We start from the raw sequence: 23980 nt of genomic DNA on the forward strand, positions 1-23980 counted from the left end.
GTCGTGTTACGAGGCTCAGCGAGCACTCAGGGATTTGTGCAATTACATCGACTCAGTATTAAAACCATTGATTAAAAAACAAACAAAAAAAAGTGAGCAGCAGCAGGGCTTGTTCATATATTCAGGTTCTCTGAAAAAAGAGGAAAGAGGCGTTTTTTCAGGTGAAAAGCATAAAGGTTTATTGAGTTTTGGTTTTAATAATTGAGAAGGATCCTGAGAAGCTAAGAGGCGGCATATCTGTGATTCGAGTGACAGAGTTATGTCTGGGGAACAAACTGTTAGAGGGGATTTGGAAAAGCAGCATGCTTTGCACATATGCCCTTTCATCTCACAGCTTCAAAAATCTTCCATGTTAACCAAGTTAATCCTGGTACTCTGTATCTGCCTGTCCATTTTAAGGGCAGGGAGATAGAGGCAGATGTATGGAAAGCAAGGAGATGCTGAGCATTCTCTCTCCTTGTTTTTTGTGTGTACTGGCAGACAGTCTTCTAGCAAGAAATGAAAGAAGGTCAATCTGTTTGGTTCATCTGAGGGAAGGTTAAGAGGCAACAGGGAGACCAAACAGCAAAGTTCAAGAAGTGAGAAGACACAGCTCTCCTAATGGAGTGGCTGGGGCTGATCCTTCATTAACTGGAGCCTCACAGAGAGTCTTAGGGAAAGAGGTGACCTGGTCTGAAGCAGAGGCTGTGGAGGTTGATGCGTGAAAATCATAGAATGATAGAAAGGTTTGGGTTGAAAGGGTCCTTAAAGATCATCTCATTCCAACCCCCCTGCCATGGGCAGGGACACCTGCCACCAGACCAGGTTGCTCCAAGCCCCATCCAGCCTGGCCTTGAACACTTCCAGGGACGGGGCATCCACAGCTGCTCTGGGCAGCCTGTGCCAGTGTCACAGTAAAGAATTTCCTCCTTATATCTAATCTGAATTTACCCTTTTTCAGTTTAAAGCTTGGCAAAAGCCCTTGTAAAAAGTCCTCCTCCAGCTTTCTTGTAGGCCTCTTTAGAAAGTACTGGAAGGCTGCCATAAGGTGGCCCCAGAGCCTTCTCCAGGCTGAGCAACCCCAGCTGCCTCAGCCTGTCCTCACAGGAGAGGTGCTCCAGTCTCTGATCATCTTTGTGGCCTCCTCTGGACTTGCTCCAACAGGTCCATGTCCTTCTCACATTGGGGCTCCCAGAGCAGAATGCGGTACTGCAGGTGGGGTCTCACGAGAGCAGAATAGAGGGGGAGAATCACCTCCCTTGACCTGCTGGTCATGCTTCTTGTGATACAGCCCAGGATACGGTTGGCTTTCTGGGCTGCAAGCACGCACTGCTGGGTCATGTTGAGCTTCTTGTCCACCAGCACCCCCAAGTCCTTCTCCTCAGGCTACTTTCAACCCATTTTCTGCCCAGCCTGTATTTGTCTTTGAAGATGATTTGTGTGAAATTATCTGCCCTTTCTTTATGAAGAAGGTCAGGCTGGTTGGATTTTATCTGGATTAAAAACATCAGAAAAATGTATCTCTAGTTGCTCACCCAGAAATGGGAGGTGCCATCATCGCTAATCACTTCTGCAGCCCCCAGTGAAGGCACTTCTCCATCAGCAAAGTGGTGGTAGAGCTGGAAATAGAGTACAGGAGTGCTGTCCCTCTCAGCACCCCTTACATTCATGAATGGCAGGTAATTATTATCCAACCTGTCTATGATTTTAAGCTGAACAGTAAACAGAAACATTCTGCTTTGTGGTAGCGGTGCCATTCCCCAGGCAGGAGAAATCCTGGTGAGGAGCTCAGCAGCACCAACAGGCCAGTGTGAAATTCAGAGCAAGAAATTCACCTGGATTCTTGGTCTTGGCTTCAGCTGGCTATTAGCCTGCCAGAAGTGCCACTGAATCCACAGCCAAGTTCCTAATGCTGTTTCCTAAGGAATCTGGAGGTCTTCCCTATGATGTGATGGACCTGTCCTGAAAAGACTGAATGCTGAGCCTGGGATGCGTGCAAATGCAAGACTGGAAATTGTTGTGAGTCTGGAAGCTTCATGTCTGCAACCACTTATGCAACAGATCACAGTGCCTGTGTGACCTCTTCCTCCCATCACGTAAACAGCTGCCACCTGCGCTTGGATGATGCAGGTAGTTAGATACCAAGGAGGGATTCCAGTTTATGGATGTCAAATACCAGAGGCTTTTTGGAGAGGTTGTGTAATCTCCATCCTTGGAGATATTTAAAACGCAACTGGACACAATCCAGGGCAAGCTGATCCTGCTTTGAGCTGGGGTGGTCAGCCTAGGTGGTCTCCTCAATGATACTGTGATGTTGAACCATATCTCCAGCCTGTCCAGGTCCCTCTGGATGGCAGCATGACCCTCTGGTGTATCAGCCCCTCCTCCCAGTTTGGTGACATCAGCAAACTTGCGGAGTATACACTCTGCTTCATCATCCAAATCATGAATGATGTTAAACAGGATTGGACCCAGTACTAACCAGTGACCAGTACTGCCTGGTCTTATCACCTCTAGGTGTAAGAAGACCTTTCCCATGTTGCTTGTTCCCTGAGGTGCTCTATCCTTCCTTGTAGGCTTTCCCAATGTCTCATGTCATCTTTCCTGCTTTAGTTTAGAGCTGTTCCCTTGTCTTAGCCAACAGGAATGAAAGGAATGTTTTCCTCCCTGTCTTTTCACAGCAGCTTTGCACAGATTTGAAGGCTCAAGTTTTCCATCAATCTTCCCTTCTATAGCCAAAGCAGCCCCATTTACTCAGTCTTTCCCAGCAGGTCATGTTTTCGTGACCTGTTGTCATTCTCCAAGTTCCCTTTAGACTCTCATCAGTCTCTGGCAAAATCTTTGCTGGAGCTTGTTGCCTGCAGGTGAGGACTCTGCAGTGTGGGGTCGAGCAAAAGGTTTATTTTACCTGTCTAAAGATTGTAATCCTATTTAAACATCCTGTGATGATGTCTGCCGCCTTTACATGAAACATCATTGCAGATTCCTGTTCAGCTTGCAGTCTATAGCATCCATCCATATTTCTCTGCAGCACTGGCCAGTTGTTCCCCATCCTCTGTGTATGGACTTGATTGCTGCTTCTGAATTCAGCTCCCTGCAGTTGACGCAAATTATGTAGCGTCTTTTGTCAAACATCACTTCTGGTTTGTTAGCATTGTTCTGAATGCTGAAGTTGTCAGCTAACCTCCCTGTTTGGTGGCCTGTGTGCGTTTAATGAGGCTAATCCCTGTTCCATCACACAGCTCACTGCTCAGATTACAAATGGAGAGAGCAGAGACTGGTGGGCTTGATACAGTTTCTTCTTTGGTTATGACAACAGCCCACTGGGAGTATTTTTCTGCTAATAATAATAATAAAAAAATTCACCTGCACCTCCAATCCATTTCTTCTCCCATGCAAGGAAACCCCTAATAGCATAAAGCTGTAGTATCTCCTGTTTCTCTGCTAACTCTATTGCCAGCTAACTTGCTGCATAAAGAGGCTGACGTTGGTTAGATGTGACATGTTGCCAGGTGCATGCTGGCTGTTACTGTTTTTTATCATCAGGTACTTTTAGTGAATTTATTCCAGTGTTTTTGCAGGAGGTGGAAATGAACTGATGGGTTGCAATTCTTCTTATTCTTCCTTTCTCCACCCATTTAGTAAATATGCACAGTAAGGATCTTCCAGTTTGCCAATGGGGCCGTGAATGGTTCTCAAGCTGCTTCAGGTGTCATAGGAGGAAAATCACAGAGTCCCAGAACCAGAGGTAGGAAAGGACCTCTGGAGATCATCTTGTCCAACCCCTCTCTTCAGAGCAGGGTCACCTAGAGCAGGTTGCTCAGGCCTGTGTTCACTCAGGGCTTGACTGTCACCAAGGATGAGGACTCTATAACCTCTCCACACAACCTGTGCTGGTGTTTCACCACACTCACCACAAAAACAAAAACACAACCAAAAAAAACCAACCAAACACCACCACCACAACAGAAAACCCCAAGACACACACCAAAACACCACACCAAACAAAAGAAACAGCTTATTTTCTTTTTTGAGTGGAATTTCCCATATTTCAGTCCATCCCCATTGTCTCTTGTCCTGTCACTGAGCACCACTGTGAAGAGTCTGGCTCCGTCACGTTTATTGCCTCCTGTCAGATGTTTATACACATTAATTACCACCCCCCTGCCCTGAGCCTTCTCTTATCCAGGCTGAACAGTCCCGGCTCCCTCAGCATCTCCTCACATATCAGATGCTCCTGTCCCTTAATCATCTTCATGGCCCATTGCTGGATTTGCTTCAATATGTCTATGTCTGTCATCCTTTTCCATTTATTTCCAGTATGCTCATGTCTTTCTCAGTCAAACTCAACTTTAAAACCATCTGCCTTGTCTGAAGTGCTGTCATGGTTTGACCCCAGCCAGCAACTAAGCACCACGCAGCTGTGTGCTCACCACCCCCCCAGCAGGATGGGAGGAAGAGAATTGGAAGGGTAGAAGTGTGTAAACTTGTGGGTTGAGATAAGAACAGTTGAAGGATCGAAATGATAATAATAGTAATAAATAATAAATTGTAATGAAAAGGAAAATAAGAAAAATAGAGAAAAATAAACATTAAGGAAGACAATTGATGCAAATGAAAACAACTACTCATCACCAAACAACTGATGCTTGGCCAGTCCTTGAGCAGCAGCCCCCCAGCCAGCCTTCCCTGTTTTTTGTTGCTGAGCACGATGCCATGTGGTCTGGAATACCCCTGGGGTCAGCTGGGGTCAGCTGTCCCGGCTGTGTCCCCTCCCAGCTCCTTGTGCCCCCCCAGCCTGCTGGCTGGTGGGTGGGGTGAGGAGCAGCAAAGCCCTTGGCTCTGTGTGAGCGCTGCTCAGCAGGAACCAGACATCCCTGTGTTGTCAGCACTGTTTCCAGCACAAATCCAAACCACAGCCCCATACGAGCTACTGTGGAGAAAATTTACCCTATTGCAGCCAAAACCAGCACAAGTGCTCTCTAACCTGTTTCTTACACGCTGAAATTTTATCTTTCATTCCTACTACTAATAATGCTGGCCATCTGAATGTCCCTCTGAATGGAGACTGATGTGTATAGGGGAACTTTTAAATATTTTTGCCTGCCAGTATCTTTCCCGATCCAAGAAACATGAACCAACCCTTGCCTTGAGATCCTACATTCTACTATTCTATTCACTGCATGACTGACTACTACAGGATATACAAAGCAAGATGTAGCTGCATGTCATTAAAATACAAATTCATGCCTGTAGCAGGATGGATGTCCTTTTAGTCTGGCTTGGGTGTGGTTTTTCCTCCATTTATATTTTAGGTGATAAGGATAAAGCTGTAGTGAAATCTTTTTTTCTTTTTCTTTTTGTTTTTTCCTTTTTCTCCCCTGTATCTAGTATGTTAGGCAATGCTTGTATGTTTGTACAAACTGCCTTCACAGTAAATTGGACAAGTCTCCCTGAGGAACAATAGACAAAAAGACTTGGGAGGACCCGTGGGGATGAGGAGGAAAATGCTTTTATTGCCAATCAAATTAAATGCATTTATATCTGCTCTTAAATTTTCCTGTAAATATATTACTGTGGGCTAGGAGCGTGGTTCCAGAGCTGTTTTAATGAGAGATATTTCAATGGCTTAGGTGGATGGGGTGCGAGGTGATTGTTGCAAAAAAGATTGGTTAAATGAAAAGAAAATATTTCATTTTCAGTTCTTTCTTATTTTCTCCTTTACAGGGAGAAAAAGTTTTAAAATGGGAGCATGCTTTGAAAATGATAAATCAACACGAAACATTTGGAGTGCTCTAAAAGCCTTCCTTCTCTCCTGCTTTCACACCACTCTGTTGGGGAAAAAATAGATGCATTCACTGTTTGCCAAAGAAACACTTGCCCAGTTGTAATCAAGTCATTTTACAACGTGGTGTAGACTTTCACTCCACGTTTGTTTTATGTGGCCTTGGGGAAGTCGTGGCAGCAAATGCTTCTACTTGCTTATCTCTAAAAAGGAAGGATGAGTCAGGATCAGTCTCTGTATAAGAGGCTGTTTTCAAGCTGTTTGGTTTTCCCACTTCCCTGCTTACAGCACTCTTAATCTGTAGCCACACTGGGAGGTAAATAAAAGAAGATAATACCTTACCCCTGCCCAGAAATGTTCTTGCAACTATCTTCCATGCGCCCTTATTTTCCCAGGTAATGGGAGCTATGGGCTTACCTGAGACCTGGGAGAGGGGAGATGTGTTCCCAAGTCTACTACAGGCTTCCCAAGTGAATCTTCATCTGTTTCTTGTAGTGTTCAGGGGTTGTGATGAAGAACTTAAATCAAGACATCGTAGATTATACTTCTGTGGTGCTTGTTGTTCTACATGCTTGACGTGATTGATTGTTGTGTTGTTGAGTGTCTTGGAAACCCTTGGTTCGTAGATGGCATCTTTTAACTTCCTCTCTTGTTTGCTTCATTTTCTGTCTCCTCAACGCGCACACAAATACACACACTCATTCCCTCTCTGGAAGCTTGAGCTATTGCAGGGTGGCTGCTGTAGGTTTGGACTGAAGGCCATTCTCGTAAAATGAAGGATTTATGGCCCAGGGGCACCTGCAGCCTCAGATGCTAATTATGGGTGTACGTGGTACACTGAGGTTGGGTAGGCAAGCTATACTCGGGATTTTCTCCACTTTTAATGGATTTACTTCCCATCCCTTGCTCTCTCAAAGCAGTTGCACTTTCATCATCTTTTTAAGTGTCTTACCCAATTAAGGGAGGATGGTGAGTGATTTTCTTTAGTCCTAGAGTTTCCCTGTCTGCCAAATCTCAGCAGTAATTTTTTGCTTGGTTTTGAAACTTTGAAAGAAAAAAAGGAGAATGAAGTACAAAATTGTCTGAGACCATTAGGCTGTTCCCAGTACAGTCCAGAACAGGGAATTTGTGGTGTTTTTCTCTCCATGGAGGACAAACCAAAGGAATAGTTGCAAGTACACCGCTGTGTCAGTGCACCCCAAAAGAGACTTCAGCCCTTTCTGGGGCATCTGTCAATGCATACATCAGGTCACCACGCAACATGTAGCCATGTGTCAAGAAGCTCTTACAAGTTGGAGGCTGTTCCCAGCTCTTCACATGTCACAGGGATGGCTGGTCCAGGCCGTGCACAGTTTGAGTGTCCAAGCCCAGGATGGAGCACTGCATCTCATGTCATCCAGCCTTATACCCCAACATCTTCTTAGTACAAGAAAGGCATGGAGCTGTTGGAGTGGGTCCAGAGGAAGGCCACAAATGGTCAGGGGGCTGGAACATCTCTCCTATGAGGAAAGGCTGAGAGCGTTGGTGTTGCTCAGCCTGGAGAAGAGAAGGGTCCAGGGTGACCTTACTGTGGCCTTTCAGTACTGAAAGGGGACTTATAAGAAAGATGGGGGACAGGCTTTTTAGTAGGACTTATCACTATAGGGCAAGGGGTCATGTTTTTAAACTAAAAGAGATTCAGACTAGATACAAGGAGGAAATTTTTTTACGAGGAGGGTGGTGAAACAATAGACCAGGTTGCTCAGAGAGGTGGTAGATGCCCCATCCCTGGAAACATTCAGGGTCGGGTTGGACGGGGCTCTGAGCAACCTGATCTAGTTGAAGATGTCCCAGCTCATTGCAGTGGGATTGCGCTAGATGGCCTTCAAAGGTTCCTTCCCACCCAAACTATTCTGTGATTCTGCCATTGCACTAAAGAGGTTGCAACATACTTGTTGGTGAGGGTGGTTTGTTGGCCCAGTTTTTTGGTTGTCCTTCAGTTAACAAATGACATTTGTAAGACAGAGCAACTCCCTACATGGAGGGCGGGTGTTATTCTTGGTCATCTCACACCAGTGTGTCCTCTCCATGGGACTCTCCTGTGCTCTAAACTGCGGCATTACTGCATTGCTGCTTGATGAAGGGTTACCCAGTAGCCATCATGGTCGTCTACCTGTTTAGGTGGTAGACACACTTTTTTGGGGTGTTTTTTCGTAGCCTTGGCGTAAGGAGGCAGCAGACAGGGTTGGTACGGTATCATACCCCAACTGATGCAGCACCTTTATCTCTTCTTTTCTTTGCCCTCGTCATCTCCCTTAGGGTTGAACTATTTTTAACATAAAAGTCTTGGGACCTTGCTGATATGCTGGAGGCTATCTGGCCCCATGGTGCACCGACGCCTGTGGATGGGGAGGTGGGAAGGGGGAACAAGTAGTCTTTCTTTGTCAGCACTGCATTGATTTCATTCTGCTCCCGCTACCTTGGGTCTTGCAGTGTTGTGGGTTTTTTTGTTGTTGTTGTTGTGTTTGCTTTTTTTTAAACAGCAAAGAAATATAACTCTGGCTCCAATATTTATACTAGAGGCCCAGGAGCTTATAATATAGCAGTAAACTGTCTCTTTTGAGAGCTCATCAAGACTGCAGTATGATGGATAGACTCCTAGCCAGCTGTGTAGTGGTAATGTTCCAGAAGACAGCATTACCTTTTTTTGATCGAGTGCCTAGTTTTTGCCTACCAGCTCAGGATCTCAAAGCACCTTGTGAACAGCAAGGAATTAAAGTATTGCCGTGGCTGAAACAGATAAGTGATTGCCCTTTATCCCTGGAGAAAATAAGGCATGGGGAGGTCAAATGATTTGTTTGCCCCCAAGATCAGCTGTAGTCTAGGAGACCTGCATTTTAGTGATTTTATTTTTCACAGGTGGGTGGCCTGAAGTATGGAGATAGTCCTAAATTTTTTCCTTCCCCTTTTTTTTCTTTCTCCTTTTTTCTTAGAATACTGGGCTTTAACTGACTTTTAACGGTGTTTTATTGGTCTTTTTCTGTTTTCTTAGCTTTGAAGTATAATCCTGCATCCATTGCTATCTAGAAAATGTCTTATGGATCCATTGATGGGAGTGGATTTGGGAGCAGGAATCCATTTGGAGGCCCTTCAAGACAAGGCTATCAACCTCTCGGTAAAGTATTGATCCCTTGCTGTAATTTATTCTGCTTGACTCGCTGAGGACTAAAGTTTTACTCGCCTATGTTCAGTGTGGCTGATGTATAAACATAACATCTTCCTAGAGGTCATTTCTGAAAACCAAGCTTTCACTGGGTTCGGTTTGTATGATGAAGCACCATATCCACAACATGGAACAGCAGCACTGATGAGGATTTTGGAGGTATCTGGGGGGAAATACAAGAAGAAAAGTAGCACATTTTCTAGACCTGGTCATGACCTCCGTCATCTACCCAGCACTCTTGCAAGAAGTTTGTCTGAATGGTTGCTCTGCGGTGGGCTGCAGGCACACAGATGATGGGAGTAGACGGGAAGATGTGCAAAGGGCAGTGGGCTGTGCTTCCACAGAGGGTAACTTAAATGCTGTGGAGGCTGCTTGAATCTGGGAAGTGTGCTCAGATGTGGCAACAGGGTCAAAAACTTGTTCAGGACGTGCTGAAGCTATAAACAGCGTATTGCAAATGACTGTGGATTCTATTTTTGTGGTACGTTTTTAAGTAAAGACCAGATGTGTTTTCCTTACCTGTAGCCCTCTTGCCCCAAAGGCCTCTAGAAATGCTGAAGCAGCATGAGAAAAGCATTCAGGTGTCCACCTGTGTATCTGAAATGGTCTCAAATGTCCAAGTCAAAGCCGCGCTTCATAGAAGCAAATTCATAATGTAACTGTCATAATGTGGAGCGTAGCTATCATTATAACCTCCTGCTTTAGCGGGTTGAAGACGTTGACTCTACCATGTCCCCTTCTTGAGACAGGCAAGTTGTAGGAGGCATCCTTTGGCAGAAGGACACTGCGTAGCGCAACGCTTGTCCCTGTTGACGTGGGGCTGGCTCGTGCATGGAGGTGGAAGGTAGGTGTCATCCTGCCCACTTCTGAGCTGCTGTTTGAGAGGCCAGCCCATGTGGGCATGGGTAGATAAGATCACATCTCCAGCTGGCCAGATGTGCGCCAGATCCCAATCCATATGGGTAACTGCTGTAGGGCCAGATCTGGGTTAATCTAGTGTGGCTTTTAGTGAGCCTTGTTAGCTGGAGTATTATTTTTGCATTTAATTTTGCACCTGGGTCTGGCTTGTGCTGCAGGGTGAGGCTGCAGTGTAGGCAGGAGTGGGAGTTCAGACCTCTGCAGAAGCATCAGGAGAGGGGATCTTGTAGCGTTGTGACAAAGGGCTGTGTTAGCACTTTGCACAAGGGAACACCACCACTGCTCTCTTCAGTTGCCTTTTGACTGGGCTGTTCGTTAATGCAGCCTAACTTGGTTTTCAGGTTTTGAGGCTTGCAAAAGTTCTTCAGGAAACATTGTTTTGCAAATAGGTATTCCCCCTGGATGGAAATAGAAAAAAAGACATAGAGGTTTCTCTTGCTTTTCTGTTTTTTTATGAGTTTGGGTTGAATTGTGATTGTTTTTTTTTCTTTGAAGATGGAGAAGGTATTGAATTAAGCACGAGTTGTCTGTTCAGTTGTAAATAGTGATTTTTAGGCTATTCTACAAGGCAAAATTAAAGGCATAAAAGCAAGAAAGAATGGGATACTTGGGCACAATGAAAGAACCGTATGAAAAGAGAATTGAAATGTGGACTAGGCAAATGATGAATCTCAGTGCATTGTAGGTGATGTTAAAAAAGCCTGAATACTCATTTTGCTGTATGAAAGGACCACTTTTTTTAATGCAAATGCACAGAATAATTCAAGACACTTTCAATCTCTAAATATTTGAGGAGTTACCTCATTGTGCCCAGCTTGCCCATCATTTAGCAGTTACTGATGTGACGCTGAAGCCACCCTCAGTGGATTGCAAAAAGCAGCTGATGTAGAAACATCAGCTTTCTCAAGACAACTACAGTCTGTTGGCTGCCCAGCCAAAGCCTGTTAACATGTTGGCTTACGTCTTTGAGTTGAGTGCTGGCTTCCCCTCCATACATGCCGACATCATCTTGGGTGGCATGGTGATGGACACGTCTCCGAGGTCCTCCAGGACTGATTTTCCCAGCAAACCAAAATCAGTTGTGGACTTGCTAAATACCAAGTTGGTTCCTTGGCTGGGCATTGCTGTGGAAAGGCTTGCAAGGGAAGGAACAATTGGTTGTGTTGGCCAAGGGCAGCCTGGAGAAGCTCTTCTCCTTTCTGTGCATCTCAGAGATGTTCATCTGAACCTGTGTAGCTCCCCATGCTCCTTTACCATGGGAGTGTGAGTAAAATATGCCGCATGTCTCTTGTTGTAGTATCCCCAAATCCTGTCAGTGATTAAGTGTCGGGAGAGGGGAATGCAACACTAATCGTCTCCCTCCTGCTTCTGAAAGATGGATGACTGGCTTGTGGAGAAAATCCGCCTGCTGTATTAGATCATGGTACAGCTGGAACAAAAGAGCGTGGCCTTCCTGCTGGCATGCGTATGTCTGCTCGCAGGGGGAGCAGACCTTGCTGGGCATGTGCTGCATGTGCTCCAAACCTCCTCTTCTTTTTATAGCTAATAAATAAATAAAGACAGGTACCAGCATCCTATACAGCAAGTAGTTACTGTCCAACGGCAGTGTGTGGTCCAGTGGTAATTCAGGCACCCAATAGAAAACCCTGAGATCCTGCAACAGTAAAAGTGATGGGGATGGCACTGCTTAATAACCTTCCAGTAATAAATCGGCATGGAAATCAGGTACAAAAACCAAACAGGTTCCCAGCCCCAGCTCGCCCAAGAAGCTGGAGGCTTGTCACAGCAAGTGATTAGACAGTGAAATGGGAAAAAAAACCCACCAACCCCCCTGGAGACTTCATTTTTGAAATCTTTATTTGCATGAAAAGTGGCAAAGAAAATAGGGCTTAGGTTTTGGTTTTTTGGGGAGGTTTTGTTGTTGTTGTTTGTGTTTTGTTGTTGGATTTATTTTTTTTTTTAATAGAGGCAAGAGGGTGTCCCCTGTCCTAATACCCACCTGTCCATCTTAGCTGCATTTCTTCTGTGCTCAATCTGAATGTGTTGCCAAGGCTGGGAAAGATTAATTACTGGAAGGTGCTTTCCCTTGGCCCTGGGCCAACGTGATGATGGATGGACTTACAGCCCATCACGGGGCTAGGTGGCGGCTGCCCTTGCTGACCAGCCTAATTAGAGAGATCTGCAGGCTCCATTTTCAGCAGCTTTGGGAAGAATCCTGGAGGCAGGGTTTTTTTTTAATTTGGTTTGCCTGGGACTCCTGGGTGTCAGACAACTCTGGTTCAGGCTCTGCTTTTATGGTGTTGCTGGATATCCAGAATTTCTTAGGGGACAATGCTCCCACACCTCCAAAGTATACTTTTTTTTTTTTTCCCCCCCTATTGGAAATTGTTGGGAGGAAAGAGAGATTGCACCCAGCAAAACTCGTATGTTCTGTAGTCTTAACCAGGGACCACCCCAAAGATGTGTCATAAGTGAGACCACCAGGATTACTTGCAGTATAGCAGTTTAGGAGGTTGACTGTGTCATCCCACAGACACTGAAGAACAGCAAGGAGTGGCAAGTGGAAGAGTAAGCTTTGCAGTTGTATGACATGCCCTCCTCCAGCAGTGTCTATGTTTCATGTCCTCATTCTGCTCCAAAAATCCCTGTAAACCCAAGTGTTACCCTGTTTGTTTGTAGGAGCTTCGCTGGGCTTCAGCTGTGCATTGGTGTTGCATGGAGAAGTTGTAAATTAGGCAGTAGAAAGCTGTTATTTTTCTTTTCATTTTTTAACCTGAGAAATGAAAAAGATTGAAATTACTTCAGAAGGGGGTTTTGGTTTTTTTCCAGTAGTGTGACTTGTCAAAAATAAACAGAGACCAGACACTGTGCAGTAGTAGGAATTAAACCCTGAATTCTCACCATTTTGATGTGTGCAACATGCATCCTCTACCACGTTCAACCTATCTTCTCCAAACCATCTTGTGGAGAAAGGGAACAAAACGTGCTGCACACAGGGAAGCATACAGGTCAAGGAATTCAAATATCTTGAATTAAAATACTGCAAGCCAGGAAATTTTTAACATTTGTTCTATTAACTTTACTGTGCCCTGGACATTAAATGCCAGATTTGAACAGGTGAGGATAATTTCATATTCCAGAGGTGCAGGGTTTCTAGGTGTGCTCAAGGGACCATTGGATCAGTGCTTAATTTTAGTGTGACTTCGTCTAGAGCATTTTTCCTTCGGTTGCTCATGAAGATACTGTGTGGGACGCTGGCCAGAGTTGTACTCAAGATATATTGCACATGTGTCTTTCTCCTTGTCTGCTAGGTTGGTTATCTTGTCACAGAATGAAATTAGATTGGTCCATGTAAGTTGTTCTTGGCAGTGTTCACTGGGTATATGTCACCTAATTATCATTTTGATACTTAGCAATTGTTAAATTATTTGTTCTAACATTTTTCCAGGAATTGGGTCTGTCATTTTCTTTGCCCTTCCCTCTCTCCCACCCACCTGCCTCTGGAGTGGAAAGACACATGTGAGTGCTGGCAGTGCTGTCTCTGTCCTGTCTTAGCAGTTGGACCCATCCTTCTGTCCTCTTCAATCCTTTTTTCTCTTTTCCTAGCAGCTTTGGAAAGTGATTTGTCCTCAAAAATCCCATCATGGGCTTCATTGTTGCCTTCAGGTTGGCAAAGCCACAGAGCTTATGTGCTGCATGGGAGGAGACGTTCACAGTGGTCGTGACCCCTTTGGAGGGATGGGGATGGCAGGAGCTCTGCTGGAGACCCAGGTCCAGTGGCTAAAGCCACGGTAGATGTTCTGTAGACAAAACTCACTCAAACACTCACTTGTGAACCGGTGCTGTGGCCTGACCACCACGTGGTCTGATGGCAAACTGTGGGAAGGGATCTACGGCCAGCTTTGCATCTTGATACTACAAAGTGCTGAAACACACAAGAAACTCTTAAGTACACAAAGAGTCCCCGTGAGGTGAATTAGCATTAAGCAGGTGGTTAATCCTTTGACTATATTAGGACCTGAATACTTTTTTTTTTGCATTAACTTCTTAAATTACTTCCAGTACTTGCAATGCTTTGTTAAAGGGGCACTGCAACCCTTGGTCATTGCAGCGTATGCCTTTGTCCAAAGGGTTTGGAAGGTGGTCTAGTCTAGGTCTGGTTGTGGCAGCTGTTCCCTACTGGAGCAATGAGGGACCCAGCCGTGCACTTAAATGTTAGAAAGAGTCAGAAGCAGTGAAAGAAAGGAAGAACAAAATCTTTGAATCTTTTAGGGAGATTCAAAGCTATTATGCAATATTAAGGGGGTTTCATTCAAAAGTTGTAACCTTTAAAACTGAAGTATTAAAGCTATTATGCAATATTAAGGGGGTTTCATTCAAAAGTTGTAACCTTTAAAACTGAAGTATTAGACCGTGTCTTGGTCACGTTCAGTAATACAGCTGAAGCGTGCTCTTGGAACGGAGTCCCATCAAGTGCAGAATGGAAGGAAGGACTTGAAATGCGCCTTTTTATCTCCCCAGGAGTTGATGGGTTTACAAATACTGTTCCAAGGTTACCACCTGGACTCTAAAGAGGGTGGTCTAGCTTCTATTGGATACAGCACTAAACGATAAAATGGCTTTTCAAATGGCGTGTAAAAGCTTCTGAGAGTCTCAGTGATTGACTTTTACTTCTAAGTCTTGGGTCCTGTCCTATTTTCTTCAATTTATGGGGATACAGAAGTAGAGGACTCGGGTTGTCTTAAGTAAGTCACTGATTTCCCTGAAATAAAGTGCATGTCAAAGCCCAGATGCGAACAATAAAAAAAAAAAAAATGTAGTAAGATGATCTCGCCCGCTAGACAACCTCACAAAACTTTTTTGTGGCATTTACTGAGGAATTGTTTCATATTGTTTCTTTGCTGTTGTGTAAGACTTCCAAACATTATAAATTTATTTTCTTAGTCCAGTTTCACTAACTTTAGAGGATATTCTCTGGTTTACATCCAGTTCTTAGAGATTTTAGCAGTGATTTAATGAATTAATAAGTCTAAACATAAGAAAACATGAAAAAATAATGAACAACATGCTTTATAGTAAAAGGAATTGCCAGGAGAATTAACTTTAATACATGAATTAACTTTGAAAATGTTTGTTTTGAAAACCTCTGCCCCATCCCTTCTGGCACTTCTAACATGATAATAAACGTTTTGCTGTAGTCTCAGTATTTCAGGGAAGTTGAGTCGTTAGGCATTTATTTATACAACTAGCAAAACCAGAAGACACCATTCGAAGAAATGTTGTAATGAAATGCGTGAGCGTGAGTTGACAACCTCATAGCATTTATTTATTTTTTTAAACACAACAAAAACCAACAACAAAACCACTAAAACTAAACAAACAAATAGACGAAAAGCCTCTTGGGTAAAGATATATTTTTTACCAATATTATTTGTTAGTCTTGGTCATTCAAAGCCATTTTACTGTAAACGTGGAAAAATCATGCTGGTGGTCCCAATGTTTAACAGAAAAGCAGAAAGCAAAGAGCTGGCCTGTCCTTAGGCATTGTTCAGCTGGAAATGCATTTAAAGAGCTCATTGTCTCAAAATAGTTTGCTGCATTTACCACTCAATTACAGTCAAATCGGAAGTAGTTTAAGAAGATCATCTCCCGCCTGTCTGCTGCTTGTATGTAGAGGTATCTTGATAGGGAATGCAGAGCAGCAGGAATGTGGTGCTGGTTCCTTTAGTTTCCCTGTGAGTGCCTAGCGGTGAACCCCAGACCGGAGGCTGTCCTCCTGGCATGTCTTTACAGGTAGATGCATTTCCCTAAAGGAGGGGAGAATGTCCTGTGCTTAAATTTCAGCTCCTGAAATTAATACAGCTCAATGCTTTGTGCTTCTGGCTGCTCCTGCAGCTGGCTGAGCTCTGGCAGAGCCAGGAAGGAAAAGCTATTCCTTGTCTCAGGTGCAGAGCAAGGAAAAGTTAAGTTTTATTGAAAAAAATAAAACTCAGCTATTGCCTCACACAAAGTTTGTATTAGTTCTTGTTATTCAGACCTAGACAAGACGTCAGCGCTCCCAGGATTTCTTTAATACTGTCGGTTCCATCCAATTCTTCTTTGCCAGCTTTCTCAGTTGCGAACAACAGGAGCACTTTTCTAGTTAGGAGGGCAGAGGGGTCTTTGCTTTGGAGCCCTTGTCCAACAAGCCTTGAGTGAGTGCTTGGCTGTATTATGAAATTCTGCGAGTGCTGCAAGGCTTCCTGGAAGTTTTCTGTATCCCTGGTCTTGTACCCTGTGCTTTGCATCCTGTTCTTTGCATCTTGGCAGTATCAGATGCTTGGATCAAGAGCCTTTTTTAATAAACCCTGCCTACAAATAAGTCTACCTGAAGCAAGACATAGTTGACACTGAGCGGTAGGATTACTCTGTAACCTGCTATGAACATCTGTCCGTGCTTGCTGCATGGGGATCCATGGGAAATAGGCTGAGATTGGAGCTCCTCTTCGGCAGCTGTTTGCTTTTCCATCAGAGCTGGCTCACCATGCATGTCCCGATGCTCACCTATGCCTTGCTGTGCCATACAGATGTGCTAGCAGGGAGCTTACGGTCTGAAATCAGTGGCAGGGCAGCACAGAGCTTATTCCCAGGTTTGCTCTCAGTGTGCCACGTCCAGGGCTGCCAGGGCAGTGTCTGCGTCCCAGTTGGCTCCATCCAGTTGGCTCCCCAGGGACAAAGCAGAATCAGGCTCCAGCCAGGCTAAATGCTCCAGCCAGGGTTTTTTCTGAGGTTATGCAACTCCTTTGTACAATGTTAAGGGACACACACACACACACACACAAATTTCACTGGAAAACATCTCCAGGAGGAGGCTGTCATTGCTAGCACAGGTTTATCCACTCCACGTTGTACTCCCTTTATCAGAAGGTGTTGGCAGTTTTTATTGCCCTTGCAGCTTGCTAAAAGGCCTCTTTCTTTCTTTTTTTTTGTTGCTATCTAGGTTCCGGGGTTTTTTGGGGGTTTTTTTTTATGTGCATATCGGGAAACCAAGTCAGTTTGAAATTAAATTTGACTTGCTCTGTCCTAGGTGGGATTGCAAGGATGTTAATGTGCAGTGAGTGATCAAGTGCATGCTCTGTCTCCTCTGCTGTTGCTGTAGTAGCCCCAGTAAATTTGGGAACAGACATTATTGATTGTTGAAGGAGAGCTAGAACAGTATTTAGTGTGACTTTACACTGGCCCAAGAATTCCCCTGTTATGAGTTGGGCATTAGCACAACTCTGGTTTTTAGCAGGGGTGATGCTGTGCTGCAACTTTTGGCTGCAAAGCAAAATTTATATTAACTGTATTGCTTTGAGGATTCTTTCTTTGTTGTTGTTGTTGCAGAACTTCTTCTTGGAGTTTTGGCTGTAAGACTGAGCAAATCCAAAGAATCTGAAACCTGGGGTGAAGTTTATGAAGGGAAAACTTAACTTGTGCTGCCTGTGCTGTTGTGATAGGAAAAGTGGGTGCTGCAGGGCACACTGGGTGAGATGCAGCTCTGTGTAATTGAGAGGTTGGAGCGTATGCACATCCAGTGTTATAGGCAAAAAATAGATATATATGTATATAAAAATTAGCAAAACCTCTGTGCATGAATGCAGCTTGAAGCCTAGCAAGTCATTAACCTTTTGGAGAGCACATACGCATCCAGGCCCTGCTCCGTCACTCGTGATCCCACCTCTAGATCTCTGAGCCTTCAGGAGGTGGGAGTTTTCTCCTCCTTTGCTTGCATGACCCTGGAAAACCCCACAGCATCTCTTGGGAATATCTGGCTGAATCACCTGCTCCTCTTAAAGAAAAAAAAAAAAGGTTACATACTTCTTTGTCTGTCTATAAGAGAGAGCTAAGGTATGCATTTTTAAATGGATTGTTTTGGTTTAACCCCAGCTGGCAACTAAGCTCCTCACAGCTGCTCACTCGCTCCCTCCCAGTGGGATGGGGGAGAGAATCAGGAAGGTAGAAGTGAAAAAACTCCTGGGTTCACATAAAGACAGTTTCACAGGTAAAGCAAAAGCCACATGTGCCAGCAAAGCAGAGCAAGGAATTCATTCACCATGAGCACCATGGGCAGGCAGGTGCTCAGCCGCCCCCGGGCAGCCCGGCTCCATCACGCCTAAAGGTGACTTGGGAAGACAAACGCCATCACTCCAAACATCCCCCCCCCCCCCCCGCCCCTTTCCTTCTTCTTCCCCCATGTGCTGCATGATGCCATGTGGTCTGGAATACCCCTGGGGTCAGCTGGGGTCAGCTGTCCCGGCTGTGTCCCCTCCCAGCTCCTTGTGCCCCCCCAGCCTGCTGGCTGGTGGGTGGGGTGAGGAGCAGCAAAGCCCTTGGCTCTGTGTGAGCGCTGCTCAGCAGGAACCAGACATCCCTGTGTTGTCAGCACTGTTTCCAGCACAAATCCAAACCACAGCCCCATACGAGCTACTGTGGAGAAAATTTACCCTATTGCAGCCAAAACCAGCACATAGATAAACACAAATTTGTTTTAAACCTAGGTGGTACCTAATAGCCAATCTATTGCAAAATTTATTGTTCTGGGAGTAATTCCAGCTGGGATTAATATGCTTGACACATCTATCGCTTTTTCTTTCCTGAAAGTACATCAAAAATACTGAGTCTGGGAGCTGCAGACCACTGGTTTTCAATACTGAAAGAGGAACAATTTTTTTTTTAATTATTATTGTTATTTTTTAAACATGAGTAGAGAATTCTTTTGAATTTTAAGGTTCTGGACTTGCAAGTTGTAAAGTTCCAAGTCTTTGTCACCTCTGCTACTAGTTTGTAGTGAGGTCTTGAGCAAATCTATCAACTAACTTCCCTGTTTTCTTGTTTCCTTCCCCTCCTGCTGTCGAGTATTATCTAATGAATTAAATTCTGAAGGAGGCAGAATATGTCTTAATCAATTAGAGGAACAGAATTTAGCATCCTTTGTGTATGTGTGCTTTTTCCTTTCTCTCTTTGAAGAATCAAGTGGAGTTTTGTATTTGCTTATGGAGATTTATATAGACACTGAAATACCGTAGTTGTGGATTTCTGTTCTGCCACCTAACTACAGTGATGTATTTATTTGCAAAACATATACAAACTCACTTCTGTACATTTTGGAGGAGTAGACACAGCTGACCCAAATATGTATGATACAAATGGAATTCAAGTTGAGTAGAAAAAAAGGAATAAAACTTTCATCTGTACTGTCAATCCAGAAATATCACTGCTAACTGTCTTCTTCCAAGATGATGTTTACTTGGAGCCAGACACTGGCAGCTAGAAGTGGGCAGGGATTAAAGATAAACAGTGAGGAAGGCCTTGCCAGATGTAAGCAGGTAGATTGGGGATTAGGGCGAATTAGTGTGGATGGAAAGCATTTAAGAGCAAGGAAAGATTTGAAATTGGATGTTAGGATGTATGTGTGCCAGATCTTCCCAGAATTTCTCTCTGTGATTTGGATATTAATGGCTGGGATTCATGAGCACCTTTATTGTCTGGTGAAGTGGCTGAAGGTAGTGACAGTCCTACACATGTTTGGGGGTTTATGCGTGGAAGAAGTGGTTTGCATAGATTTTGAGGTGTGCAAGTGATTGTGTAGGTGTTTCTAAAACCAATTTTCCATCGCTTCCTGATCCCAAGCTGGAAAAGACAGGGTAAAGAAGGAGGAATAAATCAAGGCCCTGCTGATTTATACATCAAGGACCAAATGCAATGAGCTTAGCCAGGAATAGAGTACAAAGTTGGCCACACTTGACATCTCCCCTCCTGCTCATGCCTCATGCTGCTGAACCATGGCATGGCAGCGGGAAAAACAAGTGGAAAGTTCACAGTCTCTTGCCCCTGCAGCAGCTGGAGAATGGCTTTGCCCTGTCCTGTCCCTGCCGTGTTTCATCCCCTGCAGAAAATGAGTTTTATCCTTATTTGATGGATGAAGGATTTGGATTGTGGAAGGATTCCTGCTCACAAACCATACCCATTGCCTGCTGTGTTTCCCTTGGAGATTATATCCTAAGGTTTGAAGCTGGCACGGTTTTCCGGGAAAAGGCTTTCTCCTCCCCATTTCTGACCTGCAGTGTTTTCCTTAGTCAGACTCCCTTTGCTCTTACATCTTGGTTATTCCCTTGAAAAAGTGATAGCCACTGCATTTCTTGGCTTGCAATTCGCAGGACTTGCTCTCGTCTAGCGCTGTCCATCCTTTGAGCCAAGTTGTTTCTGTCCTGGGCTCAACCTTCAGCTTTGCTACTGGGATTTTTGAACATCTGTACAGTAGAAACCCAACAAGGTATAAATTTGCTTTTAAATTTTAAAGGAGGTAGTTGAATAAAGCAAAACTTGGCAGTGGACAGTTATGTAGGTTTTCTTTCTCTTCTTTTAGCAGAACTGGTTAGCAGCTATCTTTTATGGATCTACCTCTGTCTTCTGCAAGGATGGTTTCTTAGTCTGGAGAAGCACTTGAAGAAAGCCTCATTTCTTCTGTCCTGTAGCTGTGGGAATTTGGTACATGTTGTATCATGGACACTTCGACTTGTCTGCAACTTCTTCCCTTGGCTGAGCTGGAAATGAAGCAGCTGGAGAGGGAAGCAAGGCAGGTTTTGCCCTTCAGGGTACTACTTCTCCGTACATGGATGTCAGGGCTGGAGAAACCAGTCCTGAAGACTTGTAGACAGTCTTGATGAAACATGGATCGTGCTGTTAGTAACGACTCTTCAAGCTGTGAAGAGCGGGACACATCTCTCACAACCTTTAGCTGTGACATCCCAAGCAGTGCATGCATTTTATTCTGTGGTTTCCATGCCTTTCTGCAATGCACATGCTTTCTTGCCCCAAAAAACTCATTTTTTTAAGAGAAGGTCAGGGTCAAAGACTAACACTTCTTGTTGTGTCAAGACTATTTGCTGTTGTCATCCGTCCTAGTCCACAGAGACACAGGGGATGGAAAGAATAGCTCTCCCCTGGTGACACTGGGGAATGTCCCAGTTCTTCCAAATCACAGAGCAGCTTCCTTGGGCTAATGTGCTATTTTTAGTTTTAATTGGTCTTAGACTATCTGAAAAATTTCATCCTTTTGCCCCTGCCACAGACCTACATGTCCAGCAGCCAGGCATGCTGCCATCTTGCCAGATGGCTGGCGGGGCAGTGACCAGCACAACTGTGTCACATCTCTGCTTGGCAGCACATGTTCCCAGGTGACAGTCACCACCCGCTTTGAGCTTAAAACAGAACTAGGGATTGACAAAATTCCTGTGCCTGCTTTTATCCAGCCCCACATAGCAGTAATTTCATTGAACGTCATGGAAATTATGCCCACAGCTGCTTTATAAGCAGGTGGGACTCACAGAGAAGGTCCTTGTCTTTGAAATGTGCTGGGAGAGCAGGAGGTTGGCTTTGGGGTGTCCTCTTATCCAGACCCCAGGCTGGTTTCATGCAGCATCTTTAGATGAACGATGTCGAAACATGTTGTTGGGATGTCTGTGTTTCTTTACCTTTCTCTGGCTGCTGAGGGCCAGAACAGGATGATGAGACTTTATTTTCTTTCCATGTGAATGTATCCTAAGTACGTGAAAGATGCTTTAATTCCTTCTAAACACAGTATTTTAATGGGAATTAAGCCTGCAGCACACTGAAGTGGTAGGCAGGGATAATTCTTGGGAAGTACAGTACCAGGATTAAAATATTCAGAGTGGGCTTTGTTTCAGCCTATATCGCATTTTCAGAAATACTTTTAAAGTCAGATCTCACAGGTCTCCAGGTGCTTGATGATGCAGGTAGGGATGTGGGAGTGGATAGTCCAAGGCTGCTTTCTGCTCTGGAAGGCTTTTAAGGATCTCTTGAAATACTATCTTTCAATGAAAGGCTTGTTTATATAGCCAGTCAAACCTGAGAGCCCCTAAATCCCTTGGTGCCCAGAAATGTGCTGAAACAGGATATTTCACAGAAATATTTCAGTGTGTTTGGCCATTCCTTACTTTGAAAGCTTCACCCGGAGAGATCTGGGAGTGGGTTTTCACAGAGACAAAGATCTTCCCATAGATAGGGATATACATTCCTGTTGTGCAGACACATGCAGGGACTTTGGTTAGGTAGGGAGTTTTTATTTTTTTCCCCCTCCAAAATGTTTTGCTCAGGTCCTTAAGAGGCGTGTAGAAGATGACTGAAGAGCTGTCCACAGGCATGCTGCATAAAATACTATATTCCTTCTCCTTTCCTAACAGAAATACAGAAATGGAAGCAGAGCAACATAGAGGGGCAAAGATATGTAAAGAATATTCTTAGAAGTCATAAATCCCTCTTTTGGGGCTGGGAAGAGCACATGCCGTGCACTTGCATGTGAAGTGGGTCTGCTGGGTATGAAGTTTTGTGGAGATAAGACTAGTGGGAATCCCCTTCCCCCAAAACAGAGGTTTTGAAGGAAAAAAATCAGTCCTGGGTGCCTCAGAACTTCAGACCTACCATATTTGTCCACATGTATGGAGGCAACTGAAGTGATGGGCTGAGGAAAATGAACCTTCTGTATCATTTTCTCCCACTCATCCCCCCACACCTCTTTTTTATTGTTATTTTCACTTCTATAAGGTGGTATGAAGCAGAGATTTATAAAGAGGATTTGCTGTAAAGTACAGTTTGCAAAGAACTTGGGTTTATGACAAAATGCTGCAAAAACCCCTTTATTGCAATCATATAGTAGACAGTGTTTTAGATTTATTTCAGGTACTGCAAGAGTTAAGCAGGTTGGAAAGAGGAGTTGTCTGCTGCTTTTCCTGAAGTGCTTTACCAGCCAGACAGTAGCCAGATGGCTGTGCCTTTGAACAATACATAGATAATACCAAGCCAGGATCTAATAACAATAAAACCATTAAAACTATATAGAATGTGCATACCTAGGGGGTATGGATGTGCAGCATATGTATGCGTGTGTGTAAGTATGTTTTTGAAATGTAATTTGGAGCTTTCAGTCATACTGTCATTCCATTCCTCTCCTATTACAGTCTGACTGCTAAAACAAAGTGCTGTCTATTAATATATTTTTTAATTTTGGATTGTTAACCGAATTTCAGTTTTTTTCATGGAGATTTATTTCTTTTCTTTTTTCTTCTTCATGGGGTTTTCACACATCCTGCTTAGAAGAAACCATGCCCTGTTGACATCATGACAGGGAGAAAAAATGCATGCTTATGTGCAATATTAATAAAACAGTCACTGTTGCAAACAAGAGTTTCCTTTTGGGAGATTGAACTTCCTGGAGATCAGAGAGTTTGGACCACGTTGGATTTGGAGGATGCCTGGCATCGCCCCCTAACAAGATGAGGGTTTTTAATTGAGATGTTAGCGTGTCTTATCCCAGTGCTTTTTTTCCCCTCCATACCCTCAGGTTTGATGTGGTAAGAATCCAGCTTTGCTTTATTTTATTTTATTGGGTTTTATTTTGATGATGTCTAATTGGGCTGCTTGTCTTGGTGCTGCTCTCCAACTCTTTTGTTTCTGGTTGAGCATCCTGAGCTTTTTGGTCCATCTCTGTTTTGTTATGGCCGTGTTTTACTTCTTCCAGGCATGTGCAAGACCTCCTCAAAGCTAAGGCAAGAGGGAGGAGGAGCAGGCCAGCGTTTCAGCATCACGCTAGATGGTGGCAGTGCATGTCTGCAATAGAAAGCTTTATAATAAAGCAGTCCTTGTAGCATCTCTCTGCCTTGGCCTTTGCAGGAGGGTGACTGTGAGTCAGGCAGAAGGAATTCCCTGCCAGTGGCTGAGGGATTTCGCTGCCGTAGCCCACTGTGAATTCCTGTTGGCGGAAAACAAAAGCCAGCCTGCTCTGGGGAGAAATAAAAATCCCACCCTGCTCTGTATCCATTGGTTTAGGCACAGCATGGTCTCCCCCCCCCCCCCACCCCCCCACCCCCCCCCCCCCGCTCCAATATTTTTATTTTCCCCCCTCGGTTGTTTCTTCCTCCTTCTTTCAGCCCCTTTCTCCTCACATGCCTCTGCTGCTTTTCTTGGCCAGTTTTCCCAAAGCGAAGGTAATGACATTGTTTTACAGTGCTGTATAAATACTTTCCTTAGTTTGGCATGAGTATGTTTATGTCGGCATC

General features: G+C 44.4%; 1 protein-coding gene across 7 annotated transcripts in view; it reads left to right on the forward strand.

The window, feature by feature from the left end:
* The window catches only part of TSNARE1 (t-SNARE domain containing 1), a 508015-nt gene that overhangs the window by 106251 nt on the left and 377784 nt on the right, over window positions 1–23980 (forward strand). For all 7 annotated transcript variants that reach the window (XM_055705272.1, XM_055705271.1, XM_055705270.1 and 4 more), the window contains one exon: window positions 8796–8918. In XM_055705272.1, the coding sequence (XP_055561247.1) occupies window positions 8834–8918 (85 nt within the window). In that variant the 5' untranslated portion in view covers window positions 8796–8833. The remainder of the gene's footprint in view (window positions 1–8795; window positions 8919–23980) is intronic.

Source organism: Falco cherrug, chromosome 3 (assembly GCF_023634085.1).
Source record: "Falco cherrug isolate bFalChe1 chromosome 3, bFalChe1.pri, whole genome shotgun sequence".
Classification (NCBI taxonomy): Eukaryota; Metazoa; Chordata; class Aves; order Falconiformes; family Falconidae; genus Falco; species Falco cherrug.